The 24,505-nt window shown below is 32.5% G+C and overlaps 2 protein-coding genes across 5 annotated transcripts in view; one reads left to right on the top strand and one right to left on the bottom strand.

Moving 5' to 3' along the window:
- LOC135142676 (putative inorganic phosphate cotransporter) overlaps nucleotides 1–2,641 on the top strand; it is a 33,754-nt gene extending 31,113 nt beyond the window's left edge. For both annotated transcript variants that reach the window (XM_064074425.1, XM_064074426.1), the window contains 2 exons: nucleotides 1,470–1,807; nucleotides 1,859–2,641. In XM_064074425.1, coding sequence (XP_063930495.1) covers nucleotides 1,470–1,807; nucleotides 1,859–1,987 — 467 coding nt within the window. In that variant the 3' untranslated portion in view covers nucleotides 1,988–2,641. The remainder of the gene's footprint in view (nucleotides 1–1,469; nucleotides 1,808–1,858) is intronic.
- Nucleotides 2,642–2,678: 37 nt separating this feature from the next.
- LOC135142674 (protein diaphanous) overlaps nucleotides 2,679–24,505 on the bottom strand; it is a 37,312-nt gene continuing 15,485 nt past the window's right edge. For all 3 annotated transcript variants that reach the window (XM_064074422.1, XM_064074421.1, XM_064074423.1), the window contains 13 exons: nucleotides 17,290–17,600; nucleotides 16,909–17,230; nucleotides 16,595–16,703; nucleotides 16,308–16,545; nucleotides 16,124–16,251; nucleotides 10,326–10,882; nucleotides 9,763–10,269; nucleotides 9,558–9,710; nucleotides 9,248–9,502; nucleotides 9,021–9,185; nucleotides 8,731–8,971; nucleotides 3,048–3,117; nucleotides 2,679–2,990 (listed from right to left, as the gene is read on the bottom strand). In XM_064074422.1, the coding sequence (XP_063930492.1) occupies nucleotides 2,975–2,990; nucleotides 3,048–3,117; nucleotides 8,731–8,971; nucleotides 9,021–9,185; nucleotides 9,248–9,502; nucleotides 9,558–9,710; nucleotides 9,763–10,269; nucleotides 10,326–10,882; nucleotides 16,124–16,251; nucleotides 16,308–16,545; nucleotides 16,595–16,703; nucleotides 16,909–17,230; nucleotides 17,290–17,600 (3,072 nt within the window). In that variant the 3' untranslated portion in view covers nucleotides 2,679–2,974. The remainder of the gene's footprint in view (nucleotides 2,991–3,047; nucleotides 3,118–8,730; nucleotides 8,972–9,020; nucleotides 9,186–9,247; nucleotides 9,503–9,557; nucleotides 9,711–9,762; nucleotides 10,270–10,325; nucleotides 10,883–16,123; nucleotides 16,252–16,307; nucleotides 16,546–16,594; nucleotides 16,704–16,908; nucleotides 17,231–17,289; nucleotides 17,601–24,505) is intronic.

Below are 24,505 nucleotides of genomic sequence, written 5' to 3'. Positions count from 1 at the left end.
TCCTTTCGTCAATACTTTGGACCCATTGTTCAATTTCATGTTGCAACAGGAACTCTTGACTGTTGAGGAAATCTTGTCAAAGATCTTTGCGGATTCTGCACAAGTCGTCTCAAATCATCAACAATTTGCTCAGATAGTGAAAGTCTTTCAGGGGATTTCTCTTTGGCGACACCGCCAGTTCGAAAAATCTGTTGATTACATCACTAATGTGAGCCTCTAACGATGTTTCTTGAATTATCAAATAACGGTATTTGGCCAGATATTCAAGTGTCTTGTTCAACAGAATAAACCCTTTTCACGGTCTTCGCTTCCTAGCACAAAAATAAAAATCTTACGCACACACCAGGGGTTCTGAAAACGAGTATTTTGTGTTTGGGCTTGGATAAACCAGATTTAAAAAAAAAAAAAAAGACAACTATAAAACAACATTTTCCAATTTAATTTTGAATCTGTAAAACCGGACGCTTTGAAATCTTGCAGATGTTTTAAAGTTATGATGAGCATAATAAATTTTTAATAAACATATATTTGCTTATCCCCTCCAAAAAATTGATGACGTCAACTCAAAATTTTGTCGAATAAATCCTGTCTAAAATGTGCAATTGCAATTTGCTTTTACAGGGTGACTCAAAAAAATTAGTGAATCAGTCAATTTATTTTATTGAATAAATCAAGAATTGCAAAACTGAATGCTTTGAAATCTTGGAGACGTTTTAAAGTCATTCTAAGCATGGTTAACCAAAATAAATCTGTTTATTCACCCCAAAAAATGTATGACATCTCAAAATTTTGCCGAATAACTTCTACCCAAAATGTGTAAAATATGCTGAGTTTTTACTTGTGATTCATCATTTCATTCATGTTTTTTATTGATCAAATTAAGAACGAGTCACCCCATTTTCCCGAAAATGTGAAAATACAAACGTCTTTATTTAATAAAAAATTTTAATAATGAAGAACATTTTGTCGATTGTAGCTTACTACTTAGAAGTTTTGATCCTTGATTTTGAGGGGACGAACTCATTCAAATCAAACTAATCTCTACGTGACATTCTTCCGATGTATAAACGTAAACACTTTCAAGTTTTTTTCGTATCGAGGATAACCTAAGGACGTACAGAAATGGGGTAATTTGGTACTTGCATATTTTTTCGATATTTCATAACAAGGCCATAGTTAGGGGGAGGCTAAAGGATGCTGAGCCTCCCCCAGATCTAGACAAGTTATAATGTGAATTACGACATCTAAAATCAAAATAAAATGTACTATTTTAAGTATTTAATAAGCGGAAATAGAGCAATAAAAAAGTCTGGACCGTCAATACTTTTATTATTAGTATTACAATGCATCTGTCCAAACTGTCCTCGCGATATTCAACTGCTTCCATACTTTTTAGCGACCCTGTATGTGTATATAGATACTAAGATAAACTCTTCTACTGAATAATAACTCATTCACCTCTCCCGCAGCGCAAGTCGTGCCGGGCCTGCTCGTCCTACTCATCAGTTACCTCGGCTGCGACATCGACCTCGTCCTCGTCGTCTGGTTCCTGGCCGTCACCTTAATCACAGCCTCCTACGCCGGCGCCATGGCCAACGTCGTTGACATCGCTCCCAATTTCGCAGGGCCGGTCTTGGCCTTCGCCCAGACCATCCACATGTCCGCAAGTTTCCTCAGCCCGCTCGCCGCATTCCAGATGCTCAACGAACAGGAACACCTCATGTCGGCCTGGCGCATGGTGTTCTACGTCACGGCTTTCGTCTCGGTCTCCACGTACGTCACGTTCCAGATCTGGGGCACGTCAGAGGTGGGTCGTCGCATAAAAAAAATCAACAAATCGTAACGCGCGTGTTCGCAGATCCAGCCGTGGAACTACACCGACGGCGTCTCCAACGACAAGGAAGACAAGCTAGAGCGGGAGGAGCTGATGACGGAGAAGCCCGACGTGGTGGTTGCCAACGGCAAGAGCGACGACACTGTAGCGTAGTCCCCTTACTGCACACGGCACAACTAACTTAGGAGTCTGTTCATCTCCAATTTCCTCATTGATATTGTGATAAGTTTAGAGTCAGGGCCTTTAGGTTAGTGAGTAGGATTGTTGGCAGTTGCCCCCACCATTACGACAATCAAAAAGGCGTGGCCTGCGCGGGCGTGGCTCTCTCGATTGGTGGGGGTGCTCTGATGACAATAGTATATTGACAGTATTTCATATTCTCTATTTTTTTAAACGGTGGGCATTTCTGCTGCAGCCGGGCATTAATGTCGACTACTGTTGCACATTTAGACTAAGACCAATTTTCGATAAGTGTTGATAGTGAGATATTTTATGACCAATTTTGTTCGTCCTATATATGGTATACAGTCTTTTGTGGTAGTGTAGTGTTCGTTGTCTCAATATCCATGCATTTAACTCATTACTACATAAGCGTGTACTACCACGATATTAAGAAAATGATATCTATATACTTAATGTAGTTGTTCGAGTATTACAAGTTTCAAGTGTAAAGAGTTGTGTTGATGGTACTTAAGTGCAGGAGTGCCAAGTGCCAACTGTAGATGAAATTCGCCATTCCTTTTTGTAATATTTTTTTATTTTCATTACGTTGACGTAGGTTTTGGAAACAATATATTTTTTTGTGCACTTTGTGAGATTATTTACAGGGTAAGTCAACCACGGATTTTAACAATCGTTGAAAATAATTTATTAAAGTATTAAAATATAATTTTTTACTTATTCACACTCTTTTTATAAAAAATCTTATGATACATCAAGCTATCTATACTTTCTCCACGGAAAATTCCACGCCTCATACTCTGCATCAAAAAAAGGAAATAAGAAAGAGATTCAAATATACAAACATGTATGTACAAAGGAAGACGTTTGATAAACTGATTAATAAATAACACAATAAAATTAACGTTAATTGAGCTTAAAATAACCAAGTTCGTTGTTATTCCTTGCAGAGCGTCCTGTTCACGCTGCAATTTCACTAAAACAAAGTTAATTTGTTAGGGGTGTTCACCAACAACAAAACTATCACTCGTACCTCATTAGCTCTCTCCCCGTTATTAGCCCTGACCTTGACCGAGACCTAACCAACTGCGCTCGTCGCTCCGCTAAAATAAGAAAAATCATAAGTATATCTATCTATATACACCTATCCCACTTATCCCACTTCTGACGTTAACCACCAAAAAAATAAAGTAGGATTTATAAACTTGCTGTTGACGTTGCAGTTGCTGTTCCCGCTGAACTTCAATGTTCAACTTTTGCCGCATTTAAAGGGGTTGTAAAAGAAAAGGGTAGGATTGAAGTTGATTACTACAAAAATTTACCGTTTTACACATGTTTTAAGTGTCTTGTTGTCGAAATAAGTCTATACATATTAAGAAAAACAGGCAAAATGTATGCAATGTGATGATTTTTTTTTATTCGTCGTGAACCAAGGAGGCGGAGCTTAACTACAAAATCCTTATTTCGAGTATCGTGTTCTTCAAAGAATACATTGTATATTAAGAAAAAAATAACGCCAAAGACTAGGCAAAATATAAGCCCCGCCCACCCGCCCTATCTCAATTATGATGATTTTTTTTTAATCGTCGAGAGCCAAAGGAGCGGAATTTAATTGCAAAATTCTTAGTATTTCTCTACAAAAAAATTACCATGTACCACATGTTTTTGAGTATCATGTTATTCAAAGAATACTATGCATATTAAGAAAAAAATTAAAGCCCACCCCTACCTGTCCTGATCTAAATAGTAATGAAGTTTTCATCCGTTGGCAGATATAGGGGCGCAGCCTAATTGCAAAATCCATATTTTCTTACAAAAATTTACCATCTTAAACGAGTTTTAAGTTTCTAAGAATAAAAAAAAAAATCATCACAATTGAGATGAGGTGGGTGGGCGGGGTTAATATTTTCCATTTGTTTCTTAATATACAAAATATTCTTTGAACAACACGATACGCAGAAACATGTTTTTAATTTCCTGTAAAGAAATGAGTATTTTGCAGTTAAGCTCCGCCCTATTGGTTCACGTTAATAAAAAAAATCATCACAATTGAGATGGGGCGGGTGGGCGGGCTGACATTTTGCCTTTTTGTTTTAATATGTGTAGGCTTTTTTTAACAACATGAAACTTAAAACATGTTTAAAATGAAAAATTTATATAGGGAAACATCGATTTGCAATTAAGCTTCGCCCTATAATTGCAAAATCCGCGTTTCCTTGCAAAAATGTACCATTTTAACCATGTTTTAAGTTTCTTATTGTGGAAAGATGGCTATGTATATTAAGAAAAAAAAAACACAAAATATAAGCCCCGCCCACCCACCCTATCTCAATTCTGATGATTTATTTATTCATCGTAAGCCAAGTGGGCGGAGTTTATGTTTTGCCTTTTTTGTTAATATTTTATTTCAAAATTAATATACATAGTATTCTTTAACGACACGATGCTCAAAAACAGGTTTTTAACTTCTTGTAAAGAAATTTGGCAAATGACATCCTCTGAGAAATAGGGGGCGGATGGGCGGGGCTACTACTTGGTAAGGTAAGACTTATTTAGGCAAATGACATATATTCTGAGAAAATAGGGAGCGGGTGGGCGGGGCTAGTACTTGCTAAGATAAGACTTATTTTGGCAAAATTTTCTTCGTAAAGCCTCTATCTCCTTGCGATGGATTACGTACTTCGATGGGGTACCAAATAACTGCCTCGTACTCCAGCCTTGATCTCACCAAAGAAAAAAATAGTATAAGAGTTCGCTGATTCACAGATTCTCTACAATTACGATAATGAAAACCATACATATATATTGTAAGCCTTAACAATAACAATAAAACAAAAAACAAAAGAGAAGAGGTCCACAAGATTTGTTTAAATTCTTCCAAAAACAGAATGAGAAGAGAAACGCATAGACCCAAAAGTCTTCCTTTTTTTTCAAAAACTATACATCAGAGCTACAGAAAATTTGAAAATCTTCAAAAGAAAAAAACATCAAGGATCTCAAGATTTTTCCAAATCCTCCAAAGTTGTTCCAATTTTTTTCAAAAACACCGAAGCTCCTCAAGATTTTTTCAAATTGTTTAAAAAATATAATAAGAGTCTCCAAATATGCTTTTAAAATTTTCAAAAAAAAAAGATACGAAGGGCACCCAGGTTCTTTTAATTTTTTTCAGAATAGTTCTACAACAAAACACATTAGACATTAAAGCCCCCACGATTCTTTTTTTTTCAAATGAAAACAGCAAGGGGCATGAGGATTCTTCCAAATTCTTTTAAAAACACAACACCAAGGATTTTCAATCTTTTTTTCAAAAAGACAAAAATTCCTCAAGATTCTTCCAGATTAATCCCGAAACATAACCAAAATCCCTCCGTTTGTTTAAAAAATGAGACAACAAAGCTACCCAAAATTCTTTGAAAAACTTCAAAAAGAAGACACCAAGGATTCAAGATTTTTCCAAATTATTTCAAAGACAAAACACCAAGGTCCCAAATTTTCATTTAAAATCTTCAAATAGAAGGTACTAAGGACTGTAGGGTTCTTTCAATTTTTTTTAAATAATAGTTCTAAAACAAAACACATCTTAAAAACAAATACACTAGGGACTTCAAGTCAAAAATCAAACAAATAGGATTCTTTTAAAATCTTGAAAAAGAAGACCGCAAAGGTTCCAAGATCTTTTCAACTCCTTTCAAAAACAAAAGATCAGAGATCCACAAGATTCGTTTAAATTTTTCCAAAAGCAACACCAGGAGTCCCTAAGACCATTTCATATATTCAAAAAAAAAGAAGAAAAAAAAACGCATATACCCCCTGAAAATTCTTCTCTTTTTTTTTTCAAAAACTAAATACCAGAGCTACCCAAAATGATTTGAAAATCTTCAAAACGAAGACATCAAGGATCTCAAGATTTTTCCAAATTGTTTCAAAACAGAACGCAGGCCTCCAAAGATTCTTCAATCTTTTTTTCAAAAAGACGAAGACGTTTAAGAGTCCATAAGACTGTGAAGACCCAGTCTTTTTTTATTTTTGAAAAGCACTAGTAAAACTTGGTTCACGGCGAATAAAAAAAATCATCACAATAAAGATAGGGGGAGGGGGGCTTATATTTTGCCTTTTTGTTTTAATACATGTAAGCTTCTTTTCACAACATTAAACTTAAAACATGTTTAAAATGGAAAATTTTTATAAGGAAATCCCGATTTTGCAATTAGGCTCCGCCCCATAATTGCAAAATCCATATTTCCTTGCAAAAATGTACCATTCTAACCATGTTTTAAGTTTCTTATTGTGAAAAGATGGCTGTGTATATTAAGAAAAAAGGCAAAATATAAGCCCCGCCCACCCACCCTATTTCAATTCTGATGATTTTTTTTTTATTTGTCGTAAGTCGAAAGGCGAAGCTTAATTGTAAAATCCTTATTTTTCTACGAGAAATTAATTACCAAGGATCTCAAGATTTTTCCAAATCTTTCAAAACGGCCTCTAAAGTTGTTCCACTTTTTTTCAAAAACACCGACGCTCCTCAAGATTTTTTCAAATTGTTTCAAAAATATAACAGGAACCCCAATATTCTTTTAAAATCTCAAAAAAAAAAAATTAATACTAAGGTCACCAAGTTCCTTTCAATTTTTTTCAGAGTAGTTCTACAAAACATTGCTAAAAAACAAAGACATTAGAGTCCTCAAGATTCTTCCAAATTCTTTTAAAACCACAACACCAGGAGTCCCCAAGAGTTTCAATCCTTTTTTTTTCAAAGAGTCCTCAAGATTCTTTCAGATTAATCCCGAAACAACCAAAATCCTTCCATTTTTTTTCAAAAATGAGACAGCTAAGCTACTCAAAATCTTTGAAAATTTTCAAAAAGAAGACACCAAGGATCTCAATATTTTTCCAAATTGTTTCAAAACAAAATAAAAAGGCCCCCAAAGTTCTTTAAATTTTTTTTTTAAACACCGAAGCTCCGCAAGATTTTTCCAAATTATTTCAAAACAAAACAAAAAGGCCCCCAAAGTTCTCTCAATTTTTTTTTAAACACCGAAGCTCCGCAAGATTTTTCCAAATTATTGCAAAGATGAAACACCAAGCCCCAAATTTTCATTTAAAATTTTCAAATAGAAGGTATTAATGACTGTAAGGTCGTTTCAATCCTTTTTTCAATCATAGTTCTAAAACAAAATACACCTTAAAAACAAAGACACTAGTGTCTACAAGACAAAAAACAACACCAGTAAGATTCTTTTAAAATCTTTAAAAAAAGACCGCAAAGTTCCCAAGATCCTTTCAATTCCTCTCAAAAACAAAAAATCAAAGATCCACAAGATTCGTTTAAATTCTTCCAAAATCAGAACACCAGGAATCCCTAAGACCATTTCATATATGTGATAAAAAAAAATCAAAATTTCAAGATTATGTGAAAATCTTCAAAAAGAAGACACCAAGGATCTCAAGATTTTTCCAAATTCTTCCAAAAACAGAACACCAGGAGTCCCAAGACCATTTCATGTATGTATTAAAAAAAAATCAAAATTTCAAAATTATTTGAAAATCTTCAAAAAGAAGACACCAAGGACCTCAAGATTTTTCCAAATTCTTCCAAAAACAACACCAGGAGTCCCTAAGACCATTCCATACATGTATTCAAAAAAAAAATCAAAATTTCAAAATTTTTTGAAAATCTTCAAAAAGAAGAGACCAAGGATCCCAAGATTTTTCCAAATTGTTTCAAAACAAAACAAAAAGGCTCCCAAAGATCTTTCAATTTTTTTTAAACACCGAAGCTCCCCAAGATTTTTCCAAATTATTTCAAAGATGAAACACCAAGCCCCAAATTTTCATTTAAAATCTTCAAATAGAAGGTATTAAGGACTGTAAGGTCGTTTCAATTCTTTTTTCAATAATAGTTCTAAAACAAAACACATCTTAAAAACAAAGACACTAGGGTCTCCAAGACAAAAATCAACACAAGTAAGATTATTTTAAAATCTTTAAAAAAAGACCGCAAAGTTCCCAAGATCCTTTCAATTCCTTTCAAAAACAAAAAATCAGTCATCCACAAGATTCGTTTAAATTCTTCAAAAAACAGAACACCAGGAGTCCTTAAGACCATTTCATATATGTATTAAAAAAAAATCAAAATTTCAAAATTATTTAAAAATCTTCAAAAAGAAGACACCAAGGATATTTTTATTCGTCGTGAGCCAAGTGGGCGGAGCTTAACTGCAAAATTTTTATTTTTCCACAAAAAATAAAAAACATGTTATTGAGTATCGTGTTGTTCAAAGAATACTATGTATGTTATGAAAAAAACAAGCCAAAATTTAAGCCCCACCCCTACCTGCCCTGATCTAAATAGTAATGAAGTTTTCATTCGTTGGCAGACTTAGGGGCGGAGTCTAATTGCAAAATCCATATGTATTTCCTTACAAAAATTGACCATTTTAAACGTGTACGTAGCTACAGTGTAAAAAATGATGGCAACTATTTAAAATGTGAAGGATTTTCCTTCAAGTTGATATCACTGCACACTACCGCGATTTGATTGGTTGAAAACCTAACCTTCAACGGCAACGTCAACGGAGGATATAAACGACGCAACGTCAGCGACAAGTGTATAAATCGCCTTTAATCCACTTAAACATACCCAAAATAGTTTCCTCAAAGCAGTCTGTTCATAAATTACTTTCATTACATCTACTAGATTCACACAATGCACTTACCACCTGCAGGCCGACAACCTCGTTTCCGCTTTTGCTCCCTACTGAAGGCACTTCCTGTAGATAACGCCTCCAACAAACTATCCATGACGCCTTCCTGTGTTTCCGACGGATTCATATCGATCAGCGCTTTCTTTCTCGCTTCTCGCTCTTTCCTCTCTCGATCCGCCTGTTCTTTCGCTAGTTTCGCCTTCTCTTTCTTTTCCTCCAGCTCTCTCTCTTTATCGTTGTCTTTTTTAGCTTCCTACAATCCGTACCGTAACACAAAATGACCCACAGTCACCACTACTTACAATAAAACTGTCCTTGAAAGTCTTCAGGTCGCTGAAGAACTCCTCCAGAGTATATTTTTGTTTGTCAAATACGTAGTACTCGGAAAGATCGGTATACAAACTGTCCATTTTCTTAAACATGTTCTGTAAGACATCACACTGCTCTCGAGCATCTTGTGCGAATTTCTACAACAAAAAAAAAAAAAAAAATTACCATCGTCAGGGTTTGAACTCGTGACCGCATCTACCTCCATAACTTCCAAAAATTTATCATCTTCGCCCTGAGGCACCCTGTTGTTATTAATATCCGTTTGTAAGTTCCTAATGTTACTATCCATCTGTTTTAGAGTTTTCTGTATGGTGTCTAGCGAAACCCGACTGGCTCTATCAATGTGGGGCATCTCATCGAAAAAGTTCAACAAATCGGGGAACTTAGTTTCAGCAGTTTCGACGATGTAGTGAAGCAGCGTTTGTTTATTATTTACGTCCTTGGTACCAGTCAACTGCAAAACCACTCTGTTATAAAAAAGTTTTAGTTCAAATCTCCCGCCAACTCACCTTCGTTAGAAAACTCATCTCAAACCCGTACGCTTGCGCATTCCGACTCCCCGAATTCATGTAATTACCCAACAAGAGTATGAGTTCCAGCATGCGCGCGAACTTCTTACTCTTCTTGACCTCCTCACACGCCGCCGTCGCCGCCACGATATCCTGAACAATTTTGCTTAGCAACGAGCAACGCCACCCAGGACCTTTTACTCACCGGTTTGGTGTCGTTGACCATCTCAGTGTAGTGGTGTTTGAAGCTGAGCGATTTCAACCTCGGCAACAATCGCTTCACTTCGGAGATCTTCACGCAGAACTGCTCGGCTTCGGTCAGCTCCTTGTACTTGTCCTTGAATTGTTGCAACTTTGACAGTTGGTCGGCCGGCGGCAAGTACTGGATTAATTGCTCGGTCACGTTTTCCGTCAGGACTTGATCATCGCATTGCAGTAGACACTTGGTGATGGTATCGTAAGACATGTGCTTGAGGGAACCCCCTAACAATATACTGATGTTTTGCGCCGCTTTTCCGTCCAGAACCTTCAACTCTTTGACCTTTTTCAACGTGCCGGTGTGCGCGGTGCCGTTCTCTGACAAGTCTTCGAGCTTTTTCGCCGGTTTCGAAGAGAATTTTTTCGCAAGCCCGTCTAGGATCTCGGCGGAGGCGAGTTGCTCTTCTTGGACTTGAACCCAGAAGGCCTTTTCGGACATCTTGTGAGGCGTAATCTAAAACAATACGTTGACAAAAAATTGACTTGACACTCTAATGACGTCATAAGTACCGTTTTCCAATTCGCCTTCTTCAACGGTCCGGTTATGTCCCACTTCTTTTTGGGTTTGAGGCCGTGCGGCAACACGTCTGTCATTCCCGGCAGCGCCACTCCTCCTCTGGGGGCGCCGAACGGTGGCGGCGGCGGTCCCATGCCTGGCGGGGGAGGCGGTCCCGGAGGAGGCGGTGGTCCTCCCATTCCTGGCATCGGTGGCGGTGGCGGGCCTCCCATTCCTGGCATTGGTGGCGGTGGTGGTCCGCCCATTCCAGGCATTGGTGGCGGTGGTGGTCCGCCCATTCCAGGCATTGGAGGAGGCGGCGGTCCGCCGGAACCGGGCATTGGTGGAGGCGGCGGTCCTCCTCCCGCTCCCGGCATCGGAGGCGGGGGTGGCGTGTTGAGGGCGTTCGCGACGTGGCTTACCATCGATGGATCTAATTTTCCGCCGGCCTTCTCCGGGTTGCGCATTATCAATTCGAGTTTAGCTTCGGCTTCGGCTTTCGCTCCCAGCGCTTCTTCGAGTTGCTTTTTGAGGTCTTCGATTTTGCTGTTCTCGATCTCTTGGGGTTTATCTTTAGGGATTTAAATGGGAAATGTTGTACAAAAAAAGTAGTGGATAAAATTGTAATTTTAAATTTTTAAGTTCAATTTAAATTAACTACTGTCAAATGACGTATGACATAGTGATCACCTCTGAATGTTAGACAAGTGTCATTTAAAAAGGTCAATTGTCAGTCAAAATTTTACATTCATTTGTACAGCCGTGAAGTTTTTCATTTTTTAAATGACTACATTCCAACAACATAATCTATTGGTACCATGAAGTTATTGTCGTACAAAAAAACAATGAATAAAATGGTAATTTCGATGAGCGCAAGTCGTCATTTAAATTTGACAGTGATTTCTTAAAAGTCAACCAACGTTGAAAAATTTTGTAAAAATTTGACATTCCACCAATTAACTGATTAGGCACTGATTATATTACAAGTTCGCTTTAAATGAGCTATGGTCAAACAACGTATGACATAAAATAACGACTTCTAGATGTTCGACATGTCATTCAAAAATGACAACTATCAGTCAAAATTTGACAGTCATTACTCCAGTTTTCAAACTTTTCAGTATTAAAAAACAAACTATATTATTAAACCTAGACATGTTGCCAGTTCACATCTATACTTGTCATATTAAACTCGAATTTCAATCAATAAATGACATTTATTTCATTAAAAATTTTGGTTATCAAATGACAATTTCTTATAACACGAAATTTCTTTAAAAAACTTCTGTGTAACTGCAACGAACCGAATAAATAAAACAAATGACACCACGTGAGTTGTCATTTAAAAATGAGTTTTAACTAAACTGTGACGCTTATATGTTGAGCACAAAAATTAATACCTTCAACATCTACTCACTGCTAGATGTAATTAACAGCTGTCATTTTTTAAATGACACCATTCCGACTGGTGCCATCAAGTTATTGTATAAAAACAAAAATGAATAAAATGGTAATTTCGATGTATGCCGTCATTTAAAGTGCCAATTATTTCTTAAATCTAGACCACAAATTAAACTTTTGTAAAAATTTGACATTCTCACATAATCTATTGGTGCTATGAAATTATTGTCGTAAAAGAAAACAATGAACAAAACGACGATTTTAATATGCGCAAATCATCACTTAAATTTGACAATAATTTCTTACAAGAATGGAAAAGTGTGTCAAAATTGACAAAACAAATATGGTAACCAATTAATTAGCTTGGGAGTGCATATTTTATAATTCCACTTCAAATTAACGACTGTCAAACAACGTATAACAAAAAATGACTTCTACGTGTTGGGCAAATGTCATTTAAAAATGACAAAACCTGTAAAAATTTGACACTCATTATTTCCAGTTTTGAAATAATGAGTGTCAACTTTATACCTCATTTTAAACTCAGATTTCAAACAATAAATGACAAATGCTATTAAAAATTTTTGCTGTCAAGTGACAATTACTGGATATGTCAAACCGGTGTAAACTGTTTCTACTTTAATATTACTACACGAAATTTCTTGAGAAAACTCATCCGTAACTTCGCAATGAAACAAACAATTTAAAAGAATGACAGCAAGTGACAGTTGTCATTTAAAAATACGTTTTAGTTAAAATGTAGCTTTTCTTGTTGAAGACGTAAAAACTAATATCTTACATCTGTTCATTGAGATATGTAAATGATACGACAACTGTCATTTTTTAAATTACTATATTCTAACCATAAAATCTATTCGTGTCACGAAGTTATTGTCGTATAAGAAAACAATGAATAAGACAATTTTGATGTGTTCAAATCATCGATTTCTTAAAAGTCAATCAACAGTGGAAAATTTTGTCAAAATTTGGCACTCCGTGTGGGAACCAATTAATTAACTTGGTACCGCATATTTTATAATTCCTCTTAACATTAACGACCGTCAAGCAACGAACAACAAAAAAATGACTTCGATCTGTTAGGCAAATGTTATTCAAAAATGACAAAATCTGTCAAAATTTGACCATCACTATTTCCAATTCTGGCATTTTCGGGACCAAAATATCCCAACTGAAAATTCTGAATGAAACAAGCAATTTAAAAATTACAACAGGTGACAGTTGTCATTTAAAAATACGTTTTAATTAACATGTAGCTCTTCTATGTTGAGGACGTAACAAATAATATCTTCAACATCTGTTCACTGAGAGATGTAAATGACAACCGTCATTTTTTAAATGACTATATTCTCACCACAACATCTATTTCTGTCATGAAGTTATTGTCGTAGAAGAAAACAATGAATAAAAGGACAATTTTGATGTGTTGTAGTCATCATTTAAATCTGACAATGATTTCTTAGAAGTCAATCAACAGCGGAAAATTTTGTCAAAATTTGGCATTCCGTGTGGGAACCAATTAATTAACTTGGTACCGCATATTTTATAATTCCTCTTAACATTAACGACTGTCAAACAACGGATAAGAAAAAAATGACTTCTATCTGTTAGGCAAATGTTATTCAAAAATGACAAAATCTGTCAAAATTTGACCATCATTATTTCCAATTTTGACATTTTTAGTACCAAAATATCCAACTGTAAATTCTGAATGAAATAAACAATTTAAAAATGACAACAGGTAACAGTTGTCATTTAAAAATACGTTTTAATTAAAATGTAGCTCTTCGATGTTGAGGACGCATCAAATAATATCTTCAACATCTGTTCACTGATAGATGTAAATGACAACCGTCATTTCTTAAATGACTATTCTAACCACAAAATCTATTTCTGCCATGAGGTTATTGTCGTAGAAGAAAACAATGAATAAAAGGACAATTTTGATGTGTTCAAGTCATCATTTAAATCTGACAATGATTTCTTAGAAGTCAATCAACAGTGGAAAATTCTGTCAAAATTTGGCATTCCGTGGGGGAACCAATTAATTAACTGGGACTGCATATTTTATAACTCCATTTTATATTAACGACTGTCAAACAACGTACAACAAAAAAATGACTATTATCTGTACGGCAAATGTGATTAAAAAATGACAAAATCAGTCAAAATTTGACACTCACTGGTTTCACTTCTGAAATGTTTCAGTATCAAAATGTCCAACTATAATTAAACGAAGACGTGTTGCCACTCTATTTTAAACAATAAATGACACGATGCCATTAAAAATTTTTGTTGTGAAGTTAGTGACAATTACTGGATATGAAAAACCAGTGTAAACTGTTGCTATTTTAATCTTATCACACGGAATTTCTATAGAAAACACAACTGTAAATTTGCAAAAAAATTTAAACAAAATGACAATAGGTCACAGTTGTCATTTAAAAATACGTTTTAATTAAAACGTAACTATCCTATGTTGAACACGTAAAAACTAATATCTTCAACATCTGTTCACTGAAAGATGTAAATGATATGACAACTGTCATTTTTTAAATGACTATATTCTAACCACAAAATCTATTCCAATATGCTATTAAAAATTTTTGCTGTCAAGTGACAATTAATGGATATGTCAAACCGGTGTAAACTGTTTTTACTTTAATATTATTACACGAAATTTATTAGAAAACTCAACTGTAAATTCGCAATGAAACAAACAATTTAAAAAAATGACAGCAGGTGACAGTTGTCATTTAAAAATACGTTTTAATTAAAATGTAGCTTTTCTTATTGAACACGTAAAAACTAATATCTTCAACGTCTGTTCATTGAGAGATATAAATAATACTACAACTGTCATTGTTTAAATGACTATATTCTAACCACAAAATCTATTCGTGGCACGAAGTTATTGTCGTAGAAAAAAACAATGAATAAGACGACAATTTTGATGTGTTCGAGTCATCATTTAAATTTGACAATGATTCCTTAAAAGTCAATCAACAATGGAAAATTTTGTCAAAATTTTGCACTCCATATGGAAACCAATTAACTAACTTACTGCATATTTTATAATTCCTCTTAACATTAACGACTGTCCAACAAAGGGTTTCAAAAAAATGACTGAAAATAACACAATGTGTCAAAATTTGACCATCATTATTTCCAATTCTGACATTTTCAGTACCAAAATATCCAACTGTAAATTCTGAATGACTCAAACAATTTAAAAAATGACAACAGGTGACAGTTATCATTTAAAAATACGTTTTAATTAAAATGTAGCTCTTCTATGTTGAGAACGTAACAAATAATATCTTCAACATCTGTTCACTGATAGCTGTAAATGGCAACTGTCATTTTTTAAATGACTATATTCTAACCACAAAATCTATTTCTGCCATGAAGTTATTGTCGTAGAAGAAAACAATGAATAAAAGGACAATTTTGATGTATTCAAGTGATCATTTAAATTTAACAATGATTTCTTAGAAGTCAATCAACAATGGAAAATTTTGTCAAAATTTGACATTCCACGTGGTAACTAATTAATTAACTTGGCACTGTATATTTTATAATTCCAATTTATATTAACAACTGTCAAACAACGTATATATAAAAAAAATGACTTCTACCTATTGGGCAAATGTCATTTAAAAATGACAAAATCTGCCAAAATTTGGCACTCATTATTTCCAGTTTTGAAATTTTGCATTACCAAAATATACAACTATAATTAAACCAAGACCTGTTGTCAGCTCAGACAGACGTCATTAAAAATTTCTGCTGTCAAGTGATAATTACTGGACACGTCAAACCGGTGTAAACTGTTTTTACTTTAATATTTATTACACGAAATTTCTCGAGAAAACTCGCAATGAAACAAACAATTTAAAAAAGTGACAGCAGGTGACAGTTGTCATTTAAAAATAGGTTTTACACAATTAAAATATTCCAACCATAGAATCTATTTGTGCCACTAAATTATTGTCTTAGAAGAAAATAATAAAACAATTTAAATTTGACAATGATTTCTTAGAAGTCCACCGACAGTGGGAAATTTTGTCAAAATTTGACGTTCCATGGGTAACCAATTAATTGACTTGGTACCGCCTATTTAATTATAATTAAACCAAAATGATGTCATTAAAAATTTTAGTTGTCAAGTGGCATTTACTGAGAATGTATAAACTGTCATTACTTGAATTGAACTGTCATTTAAAAACATGTTGAACACGTAAAAAATACTGTTTTAAACATCTATTCACTGTTAAATGAAAATGACAACTGTTATATTTTCCCTGAAAAGTCGCTTTTATGGTTATTTTGACAACTGTCACTTCTGACTTTGACGTTATGAGAATTAACAACGAAATTTTGACACACTTACCTTTTAATTCATCTAATAGCGGTTGTAAATCTAAATCGAAATGCTTCCTAGAGAAATCTGGATCCAATCCAGACTTATGTAAAACTATCTGCGATACACATTCTTCTATAATTTTGAAGTAGGCTGGTCTGAAAACAAACGAATAACGTCCTGACAACGACAACCACAACAAACAAAACCCTACCTTATATTAATGTCGTCCCTAATAAACAATAAATGCTGCAATATACTTAAAAAATAAGGCTCTGCGGCAGTCTCTAGTGTTGTATTTTTTAATACTTCGAAGCAGTCTTGGATATCGTCCATATCTAACCTCACTTTGTCAAAACGTTCGTGTAATTCATCCAAATCGTTGTCTTTATGAGTTTCGAAAATCTCATACTGGTTTTTAATCACAGGGTTAGTTTCATTTTTTAACTCAACTAAAAACCACTCAAAAATAGTCAAAATTCTCGCCGATTTTCGACTCACCTAAAGAATCGTATAGTCCATTCCGGACGATCTCGTTGCGTAGATGCATCCGAAACTCAAAATCATCGGTTTGGGACAAAAGTGCGTTAATAAATTGAAAACACATACTCTGAAAAATACACACAAGATTGACGAAAACACCTTCAAAATCACAAACCACAAATTTAAAAATTCTTTTTTTCGAAAACTTCATTTTGTTGAAAAACCAATAACAAACTAAACCAACTTTAAACGAGACATACAAACAAACGATTTCTACCGTGAATGGGTTCCTTATCGACGTGAAAAAACAAACAAAAAGTGCCACTTTTTACCTGTAAGTCTGCGTTATTCCCAGATTTGGTGATGGCGTTGACGATTGGCAAAAACCTCGGCATGTTCCTGGAATCGGAGACTTTCGTAATGGCAGCTAACATCTTATCAACGCCGAAAGTCCCGGAAGTCTTGTCTTCCAGAAAGCACAAAGCGGCTAAGATTTTCAGGGCTTGAATCATCACTTGCGGTTTCCTGTGGTCCAGGCAGTCGGCGACGACTTCGTGGCCTTTCTCGTACTTCAAAAAATTCTTCAGGCCGTCGGTGTTGTTCATGAATTTTTCCACGCAGCGGAGACATTCGTTCTGGATTTTCGTGTCTTTTCTGCGCAAAAATAAGTGGTGATTTAGCAGTAAGTAACGTAAATGAAAATGCAGACGTACTCTTTCAAGCTCAGGTCCAGGATTTTGAAAATTGACCTCATTCCGTGCGATCCGAATTCTCTGACCCAGCTTAGAGGGTTGTTGGTTAAAGCTATTCTTAAAGACTCTACGCAGGTAAGTATTTTGCCTAAGTTAAGCATGTCGGGTTTTGAATATTGCTCTAAATACGAAATGTAGTCTTGGGGTTTATCGAATTTGTGGCCTACGTCTTGGTTGGAGCCTTTGCATTTTAAGATTAGCATGTTCCTCTTCTGCTCTAGGGACATTTTAGTCAGAGGCATTTTTTTGTCGTTGTTCAAGTTCATATCGCTCTGAAACAAGTACAAGTGTTAAAAATCAAGTTAGAAGGTTAAAAAAAATACACGTGTGTGTTATTCAGCGTGGGTGGTTGAATAATTATCAAAGTTTTTAATAATCTAATGGTGGAAATCCTAAACTACTGGACAAAAAATTTCGGGGAATTTTTTTTTTTTAATCAATCTCTATTCAGGAAGTAAAAAATGTATGAATTTTTAATTTACAGTTACTGATAAGTTTTTATCAACAATTTTTATCGATATTGCTTATTAGCAGTAACGTAGATAAAACGACGCATTTTATAGCCCATGGAATAAAACATATGTTTATCACAAACATTTTTCATAAATATTTAACGTTGTGAACTAAGTTGTTAAAATTTCATATCTACATACGTGTTTATTACTTGATTCGCCATGCAAAAGCCAGTATTTTTCTAAACATGTTTAGTTATTATTGTGAATAAATGGCTAAATTTTATAAACAGTAATAATCTTCCAAGTATATAATTTTAAATTAACTTAAATTTTTTGGATGGAATTTTGAGTAAATTTTGTTTAGAAACATTTTTATGTTCTATGATCCGTGGAGTATTACGAAAGCAAGAATTTAGACATTTATTAAAATAAGCCTGTTGTAATATGTCAGCCCTGTACGCATAATTAAATTTTGAAGTGCTGCCAAAATTTTCATTGGCACAAGCATGACAAGAAGTTTGTCAAAATACACTTTTGTATGACGATGCACTTCTTCATGGTTCTTTGACCCCTCGAATGTCTCTTTAACTCGGGTACGCCTCGACACAAAAAAATCTCGAGCACCAATGTTATATGTAAGCTTTTACAACACATCTATAAAATTTGTCAAATTAATAATTTTATGTTACGTGTTCGAAATATTTTGTTTTATGGCAATATTTCACTCATTAATGAAGATATTGACATCGAAATGGCAAATTGTACAACAAAAAAGACTTTGAAAGTGTTATTTATAATGATTTTTTGCATTATTTGCACAAAGTAAAAAATAACTTCAAAAACTTAGTATTAGTATTAGTACATTAAATATTTTTTATAATCTTCTTTTTAGTGTTCATCTTACAAAATTTTTAAGAGTTTTCAACCTTTTTTGCCTTTTTCTTTAATTCTTAAGTTTTGAATTCACCTCCAACTTTCAATTGCAATTTTTGTAAATTTAATTTTTTTTATCATATTGAATTATTGAATTATTTTGAATTTTTCGAACATTACATTTATTTAAATCTATCCATAAAATATTTTTTAACTATTTTTTGTTTCATAGATTTTTTTTTATTTTTGGCTCTTTGAATTCAGGAAATTTGAAATGTTGTCAATTTATTTAATTTTTTTGTATTTCCAAGTATTAACTTTAAAGGAATAACCTGAATTCCAGGTTTTCAAAAATTTTGTAAAATTTTTCACACTTAGCGTAAGATCCAGTGGCCCATTTTCAGCACTGTCCATTAAAATAATTTTTAACAATATTTTTCTGATATTTGTTTCTAATTTTTTCCTTTTTGACTTTTTGAATAAACGAAATTTGAAAACGTGTCAATTTAACTATTTTACTTTTTTCTACCGAAAACTGAAGAATCTTGAAAAATCATAAAACCGAAATATTGGAAAATCGAAAATCCTAAAAAAAATCGAGAAATCGAAAACCTGAAAAATCGAGAAGTTGAAAAGTCTAAATATGAAATATGGAAAAAATAAGTCATCCACAAATTGAAAACTTGGAAAATCGAGGAATTCAAAAATTTAAAAATCAAGAAACCAAAACTGAAATATCGAAAAGGCGAAAAACTGAAAAAATCGAGATTTCGAAAAATTAAAACAAACAATTGGAACATTGGAACATCGAGAAATTGAAGCATCAAAAAATCGAGAAATCGAAAAGTCGAGAAGTCGAAAAATTGAAAAATCCAGAAATCTAAAAATCGAGAATAGCACAAAATCGAAAAATTAAAATTTGAAAAATTGAAAACTTTCAATTAAAAAAAAAACGAAAAATTGAAACATCTAAATCTGCATAGGGAGAAAATTTATAAAACTGAAAAATCGAAAAATCTAAAATTTAAAAAATGAAAAATTGGAAAATCGAAGAAAAATTGAAGAATCGAAAAACAAAAATCGAGGAATCGCAAAATCCCGAAAAATTGAACCATAAAAATCGGAGAATCGAAGAACTGAAAATCTGAAAATCGATAAATCGAGAAGTCAAGAACTCGAAATTTCGAAAAATCAAGAAATTGAGAAATGGGAAAATCAAAATATCGAAAAATCGACATACCTAAAAGTCGATAATTAAAAAAATCGAAGAATCGATTAATCGAAAATTTTAAAAATCGGAAAACTGAAGTATTGAAAAATTGAAAAATCGAAAAACTAAAATATCGAAAACTAGAGAATTCGAAAAAAAAAACAGACATCGAAAATTTGAAAAATCGAGACATTAAAAAATCGAAAAATTGAAAAATCCAAAAATGAAATAGCGATAAATTGAAAACTTGGAAAATCGAGGAATTCAAAAATTTTAAAATCAAAAAACCTTCCCAAAACTGAAATATCGAAAAAGCGAAAAACTGAAAATTCGAAAAATCGAGATTTCGAAAAATTAAAACAAACAACTGGAACATTGGAACATCGAGAAATTGAAGCATCAAAAAATCCAGACATCGAAAAGTCGAAAAATTGAAAAAAATCGATAAGTCGAAAAATTGAAAAATCCAGAAATCTAAAAATCGAGAATAGCACAAAAACGAAAAATCCAAACATCGAAATCTGCATAGGGAGAAATTGAGAAATCGAGAGACCGAAGACCGAAAATGTAAAATTTAAGAAATCAAAAAATTGGAAAATCGAAGAAAAATTGAAGAATCGAAAAACAAAAATCGAGGCAAAATCCCGAAAAATTGAACCATAAAAATTGGAAAATCGAAGAACTGAAAATATGAAAATCGAGAAATCGAGAAATGGGAAATTCAAAATATCGAAAAATCGACATACCTAAAAGTCCATAATTCAAAAAATAGAAGAATCGATTAATCGAAAATTTTAAAAATAGGAAAATTGAAATATTGAAAAATTGAAAAACTAAAATATCGGAAACTAGAGAATTCGACAAAAAAACAGAAATCGAAAATTTGAAAAATCGAGACATTAAAAAATCGAAAAACTGAAAATTCCAAAAATGAAATGGCGAGAAACTGAAAACTTGGAAACTCGAGGAATTCAAAAATTTAAAAATCAAAAAAACTTCCCAAAATTGAAATATCGAAAAGGCGACAAACTGAAAATTCGAAAAATCGAGATTATGAAAAATTAAAACAAACAACTGGAACATTAGAACATCGAGAAATTGAAGCATCAAAAAATCGAGAAATCGAAAAGTCGAAACATCGAAAAGTCGAGAAATCAAAAATCGAGAATAGCACAAAAATGGAATATTAAAATTTGAAAAACTGAAAACTTTCAATTAAAAAAAAAAACGAAAAATCCAAACATCGAAATCTGCATAGGGAGAAATTGAAAAATTTATGAAACTGAAAAATCGAAAAATGTAAAATTTAAAAAATGAAAAATTGAGAAATCGAGAGACCAAAAATCTAAAATTTAAGAAATCAAAAAATTGGAAAATCGAAGAATAATTGAAGAATCGAAAAACAAAAATCGAGCAATCGCAAAATCCTGAAAAATTGAACCATAAAAATCTGAAAATCGAAGAACTGAAAATCTGAAAATCGAGAAGTCAAGAACTCGAAACTTCGAAAAATCAAGAAATTGAGAAATGGGAAAATCAAAATATCGAAAAATCGACATACCTAAAAATCGAAGAATCGATTAATCGAAAATTTTAAAAATCGGAAAATTGAAGTATTGAAAAATTGAAAAATGGAAAATTTGAAAAATAGAGATATTAAAAAATCGAAAAATTGAAAAATCCAAAAATGAAATATCGAAAAATTGAGGAATCGGAACTTGAAAAATCGAGAAATCAAAATCTGGAAAAACCGAAAAACTAAAAAAAAAATTGTACAATTGTACAAAAGTGGAAAATCGAAAAATTGAAACATTGAGCATTTGGAAAATTGAAACATCGAGAAATCCAACTATCAAAAAAGAAATCGAAATGGCACAAAATCGAAACATTTAAATTGAAAAAAATCGAAAATCGAAATATCGAGAAATTTAAAACCCGAAAAGTTGAAAAATCGTGTCACAAACAACATTTTTTTTGTTAAAGCTCCCAAAAACACCTCTATAAAACTCTTAATACGCCTAATGTGACCATAGCAAATATTTATCGAAAATACGTAGTGGGCTGTCACCATAGTAACCACATTGACCAAAGCAATAGTTGCCATGATAACTTTTTGGGATCGAGTCCGAAAAAGACCCATTTTACGGACTCTTTTGAGTCCGTAAAATAGCTGTTTTAGCTGCATACAAAAAAATAATTGTGACCTATTTTATTTTTTCAAAATGTACGTTGGCTTTTGAGTTATTTGATATTTGTTTCCAAATTATTTCATTTTGTCTCCTCAAACACACATAAATCCATATTTTCGAAAATTTTTACTAAATCTCCGATCTTAATATGAAGCTCCAGTGGCCCATTGTGAGAAGTACGTATTAAAAAATTTTCTGACCATTTTGTTTCGAATTTACTGTTTTTTTTTGAGTTAGCCATTTCGATTTTTTTCCTTTCTATAAAACACGAAATTCGAAAAATTGTCAAGTTATATCATTTTAATCTGTGTATATCTCAAAGTACTAACTTTACGTCATTTATTTAAATAAATTATATGATTTTCAAAATTTCAAATTTTCGAAAATTTTGGGAAATTTTTCAAACTTAATACCAGAGAAAATTTTCAAACGTAGGTAAAATGTATAAAGTCCCATTTCAACACAATCCATTCAGACTTTCTTTTTTTGTTTGAGTTTTTTTTTAAGTTGATAATTTTTCTCCTTTTTGACTTTTTGAATATACGACATTTATTTTGAAAAGTTGTCAATTTAATTATCTTATTTTTTATTGTCTTAAAGAGTTAAATTAAAAGTACAAAACAAAAAGATAACTGTTATTTCGAAAAAGAATTTATATGATATTCAACGTACCATATTTCCGAAATTTTTGAGAAATTTTTAAACTTAATCAACCACCCATTTTCACTACTATCCATCAATATTTCTTATTTTTGTTTCAGACTTTACGCGGTTTTTTTTGAGTCTCTATTTTTTTCGTTTTTTGACTTTTAAAATGACATTTGAAAAAATGTAAATTTAATTATTTTGTTTTTTTATATCTCAAAGAGTGAACTGAAAATACAAAACAACAAGATAACGGTTATTTAATCAACCCATATTCCTTAACATCTTGAAAAAAATTTCAAACAATATAAGAAGCAGCGATTCATTTTCAGCACTATCCATTCAATTATTTTCTATTTTTGCTTCAAAATTTACGCGTTTTTATTTATTCCTTTTTGGGTTTTTGATTTTTTTTTATCTCAGAATGTTAACTCAAAGTACAAAATAACCAGAAAACTGTTATTTAAATTAATTACACGATACTGAACGTTCTATATTTTGGAAAATTTCGACAAATTTTTCAATCTTAATATAAGAGACACTAGTCCATTTTCATCACTATTCTTCATCCACTCAATTATTTTCTATTTTTGCTTCAAAATTCACGTGTCTGTAAAAAACTATCGATTTAATTAATTTACATTTTTGTATCTCAAAAAATGTTAAATTAAGAAACTAATTACACGATATTCAACGTTCCATATTTTCGAAAATTTTGACAAGTGTGTCAAAATTAATATCGGTTTCAGTGGTCCATTTTCAGCACACTTTTTTCAGAATTTACGTCTGTTTTTTGAATGATTTATTTCCAATTTTTTTCATTTTTGGCTTCTTAAACAAACGGAATTTGAAAAGTATTAAATTATTTATCAAAGTGCTAACTTTAACTCATTTCGATTCAATTCCACTTTTCATAGTTTCGAAAAATTTAAGAAATTCTCTGAATATGCAGATACAATCCCCAATTTTCAGCACAATACATTATCATACATATTTTTATTTCAGAATTTACATGCCTGTTTTTTTTTAGCGTCTTATTCCCATTTTATCCTTTCTGACTTTTTGAAAAATTCAATTAATTTAATTAATTTGTTTTATCGTATCTCGAAGTTTTAACTTGAATTACAAAACCATAAAACAACTACTCGATTATTTAAATAAATCCATATTCAACGTTCCATATTTTCGAAAATTTTGAAAAAATGTTTAAATTTAATATAAAATTCAGGGGTCCAATTTCAGCACTGTCCATTAAAATAATTTGTAACTATTTGTTGTTTCAGAATTCGCGTTCGTTTTTCGAGTTATTTTTTGACAACATTTTTTTATTTTGTCTTTTTAAACACACGAAACATGAAAAATTGTCAATTTATATTGACTTCATTTTTGTATTATTTTTATTTAACTTGGCTGTCAACTTTTTTCGACTACAGCACTATGTGATACGTCGAATTAAATCGTTTCTAATATACTGCCATCTGATATGAAAAATTAATTTTAACTTTTAACGTTCATTTATTTGTGTCCATTTCTGCAATAAAATTTTCTATTTAATTATTATTTTTCAATATTTTGAGAAATTCTCGAATCTTAATAAGATCCAGTGGCCCATTTTTAGCACTTCTTATTAAAAAATGTATAACTATTTTTTGTCCTAATAATTTAGTTTCTTTGAGTTAGGAGTATTTATTCAGATTTTTTCCTTCTAGAATGGACGAAATTTGAAAAGCCGTCAATTTACATCACTGTTTTTTTTATATCGCTGTCAGACATTTTTTTTTATATCGCTGTCAGACATTTTTTTT

The sequence above is a fragment of the Zophobas morio genome, unplaced genomic scaffold (assembly GCF_036711695.1).
Source record: "Zophobas morio isolate AGI-343-1 ecotype UQ-CSIRO unplaced genomic scaffold, CSIRO_AGI_Zmor_V1 ptg000049l, whole genome shotgun sequence".
Lineage (NCBI taxonomy): Eukaryota > Metazoa > Arthropoda > Insecta > Coleoptera > Tenebrionidae > Zophobas > Zophobas morio.
Note: the sequence above shows the minus strand (reverse complement) of the source record. Positions and strands in the feature narration are given on the sequence as shown.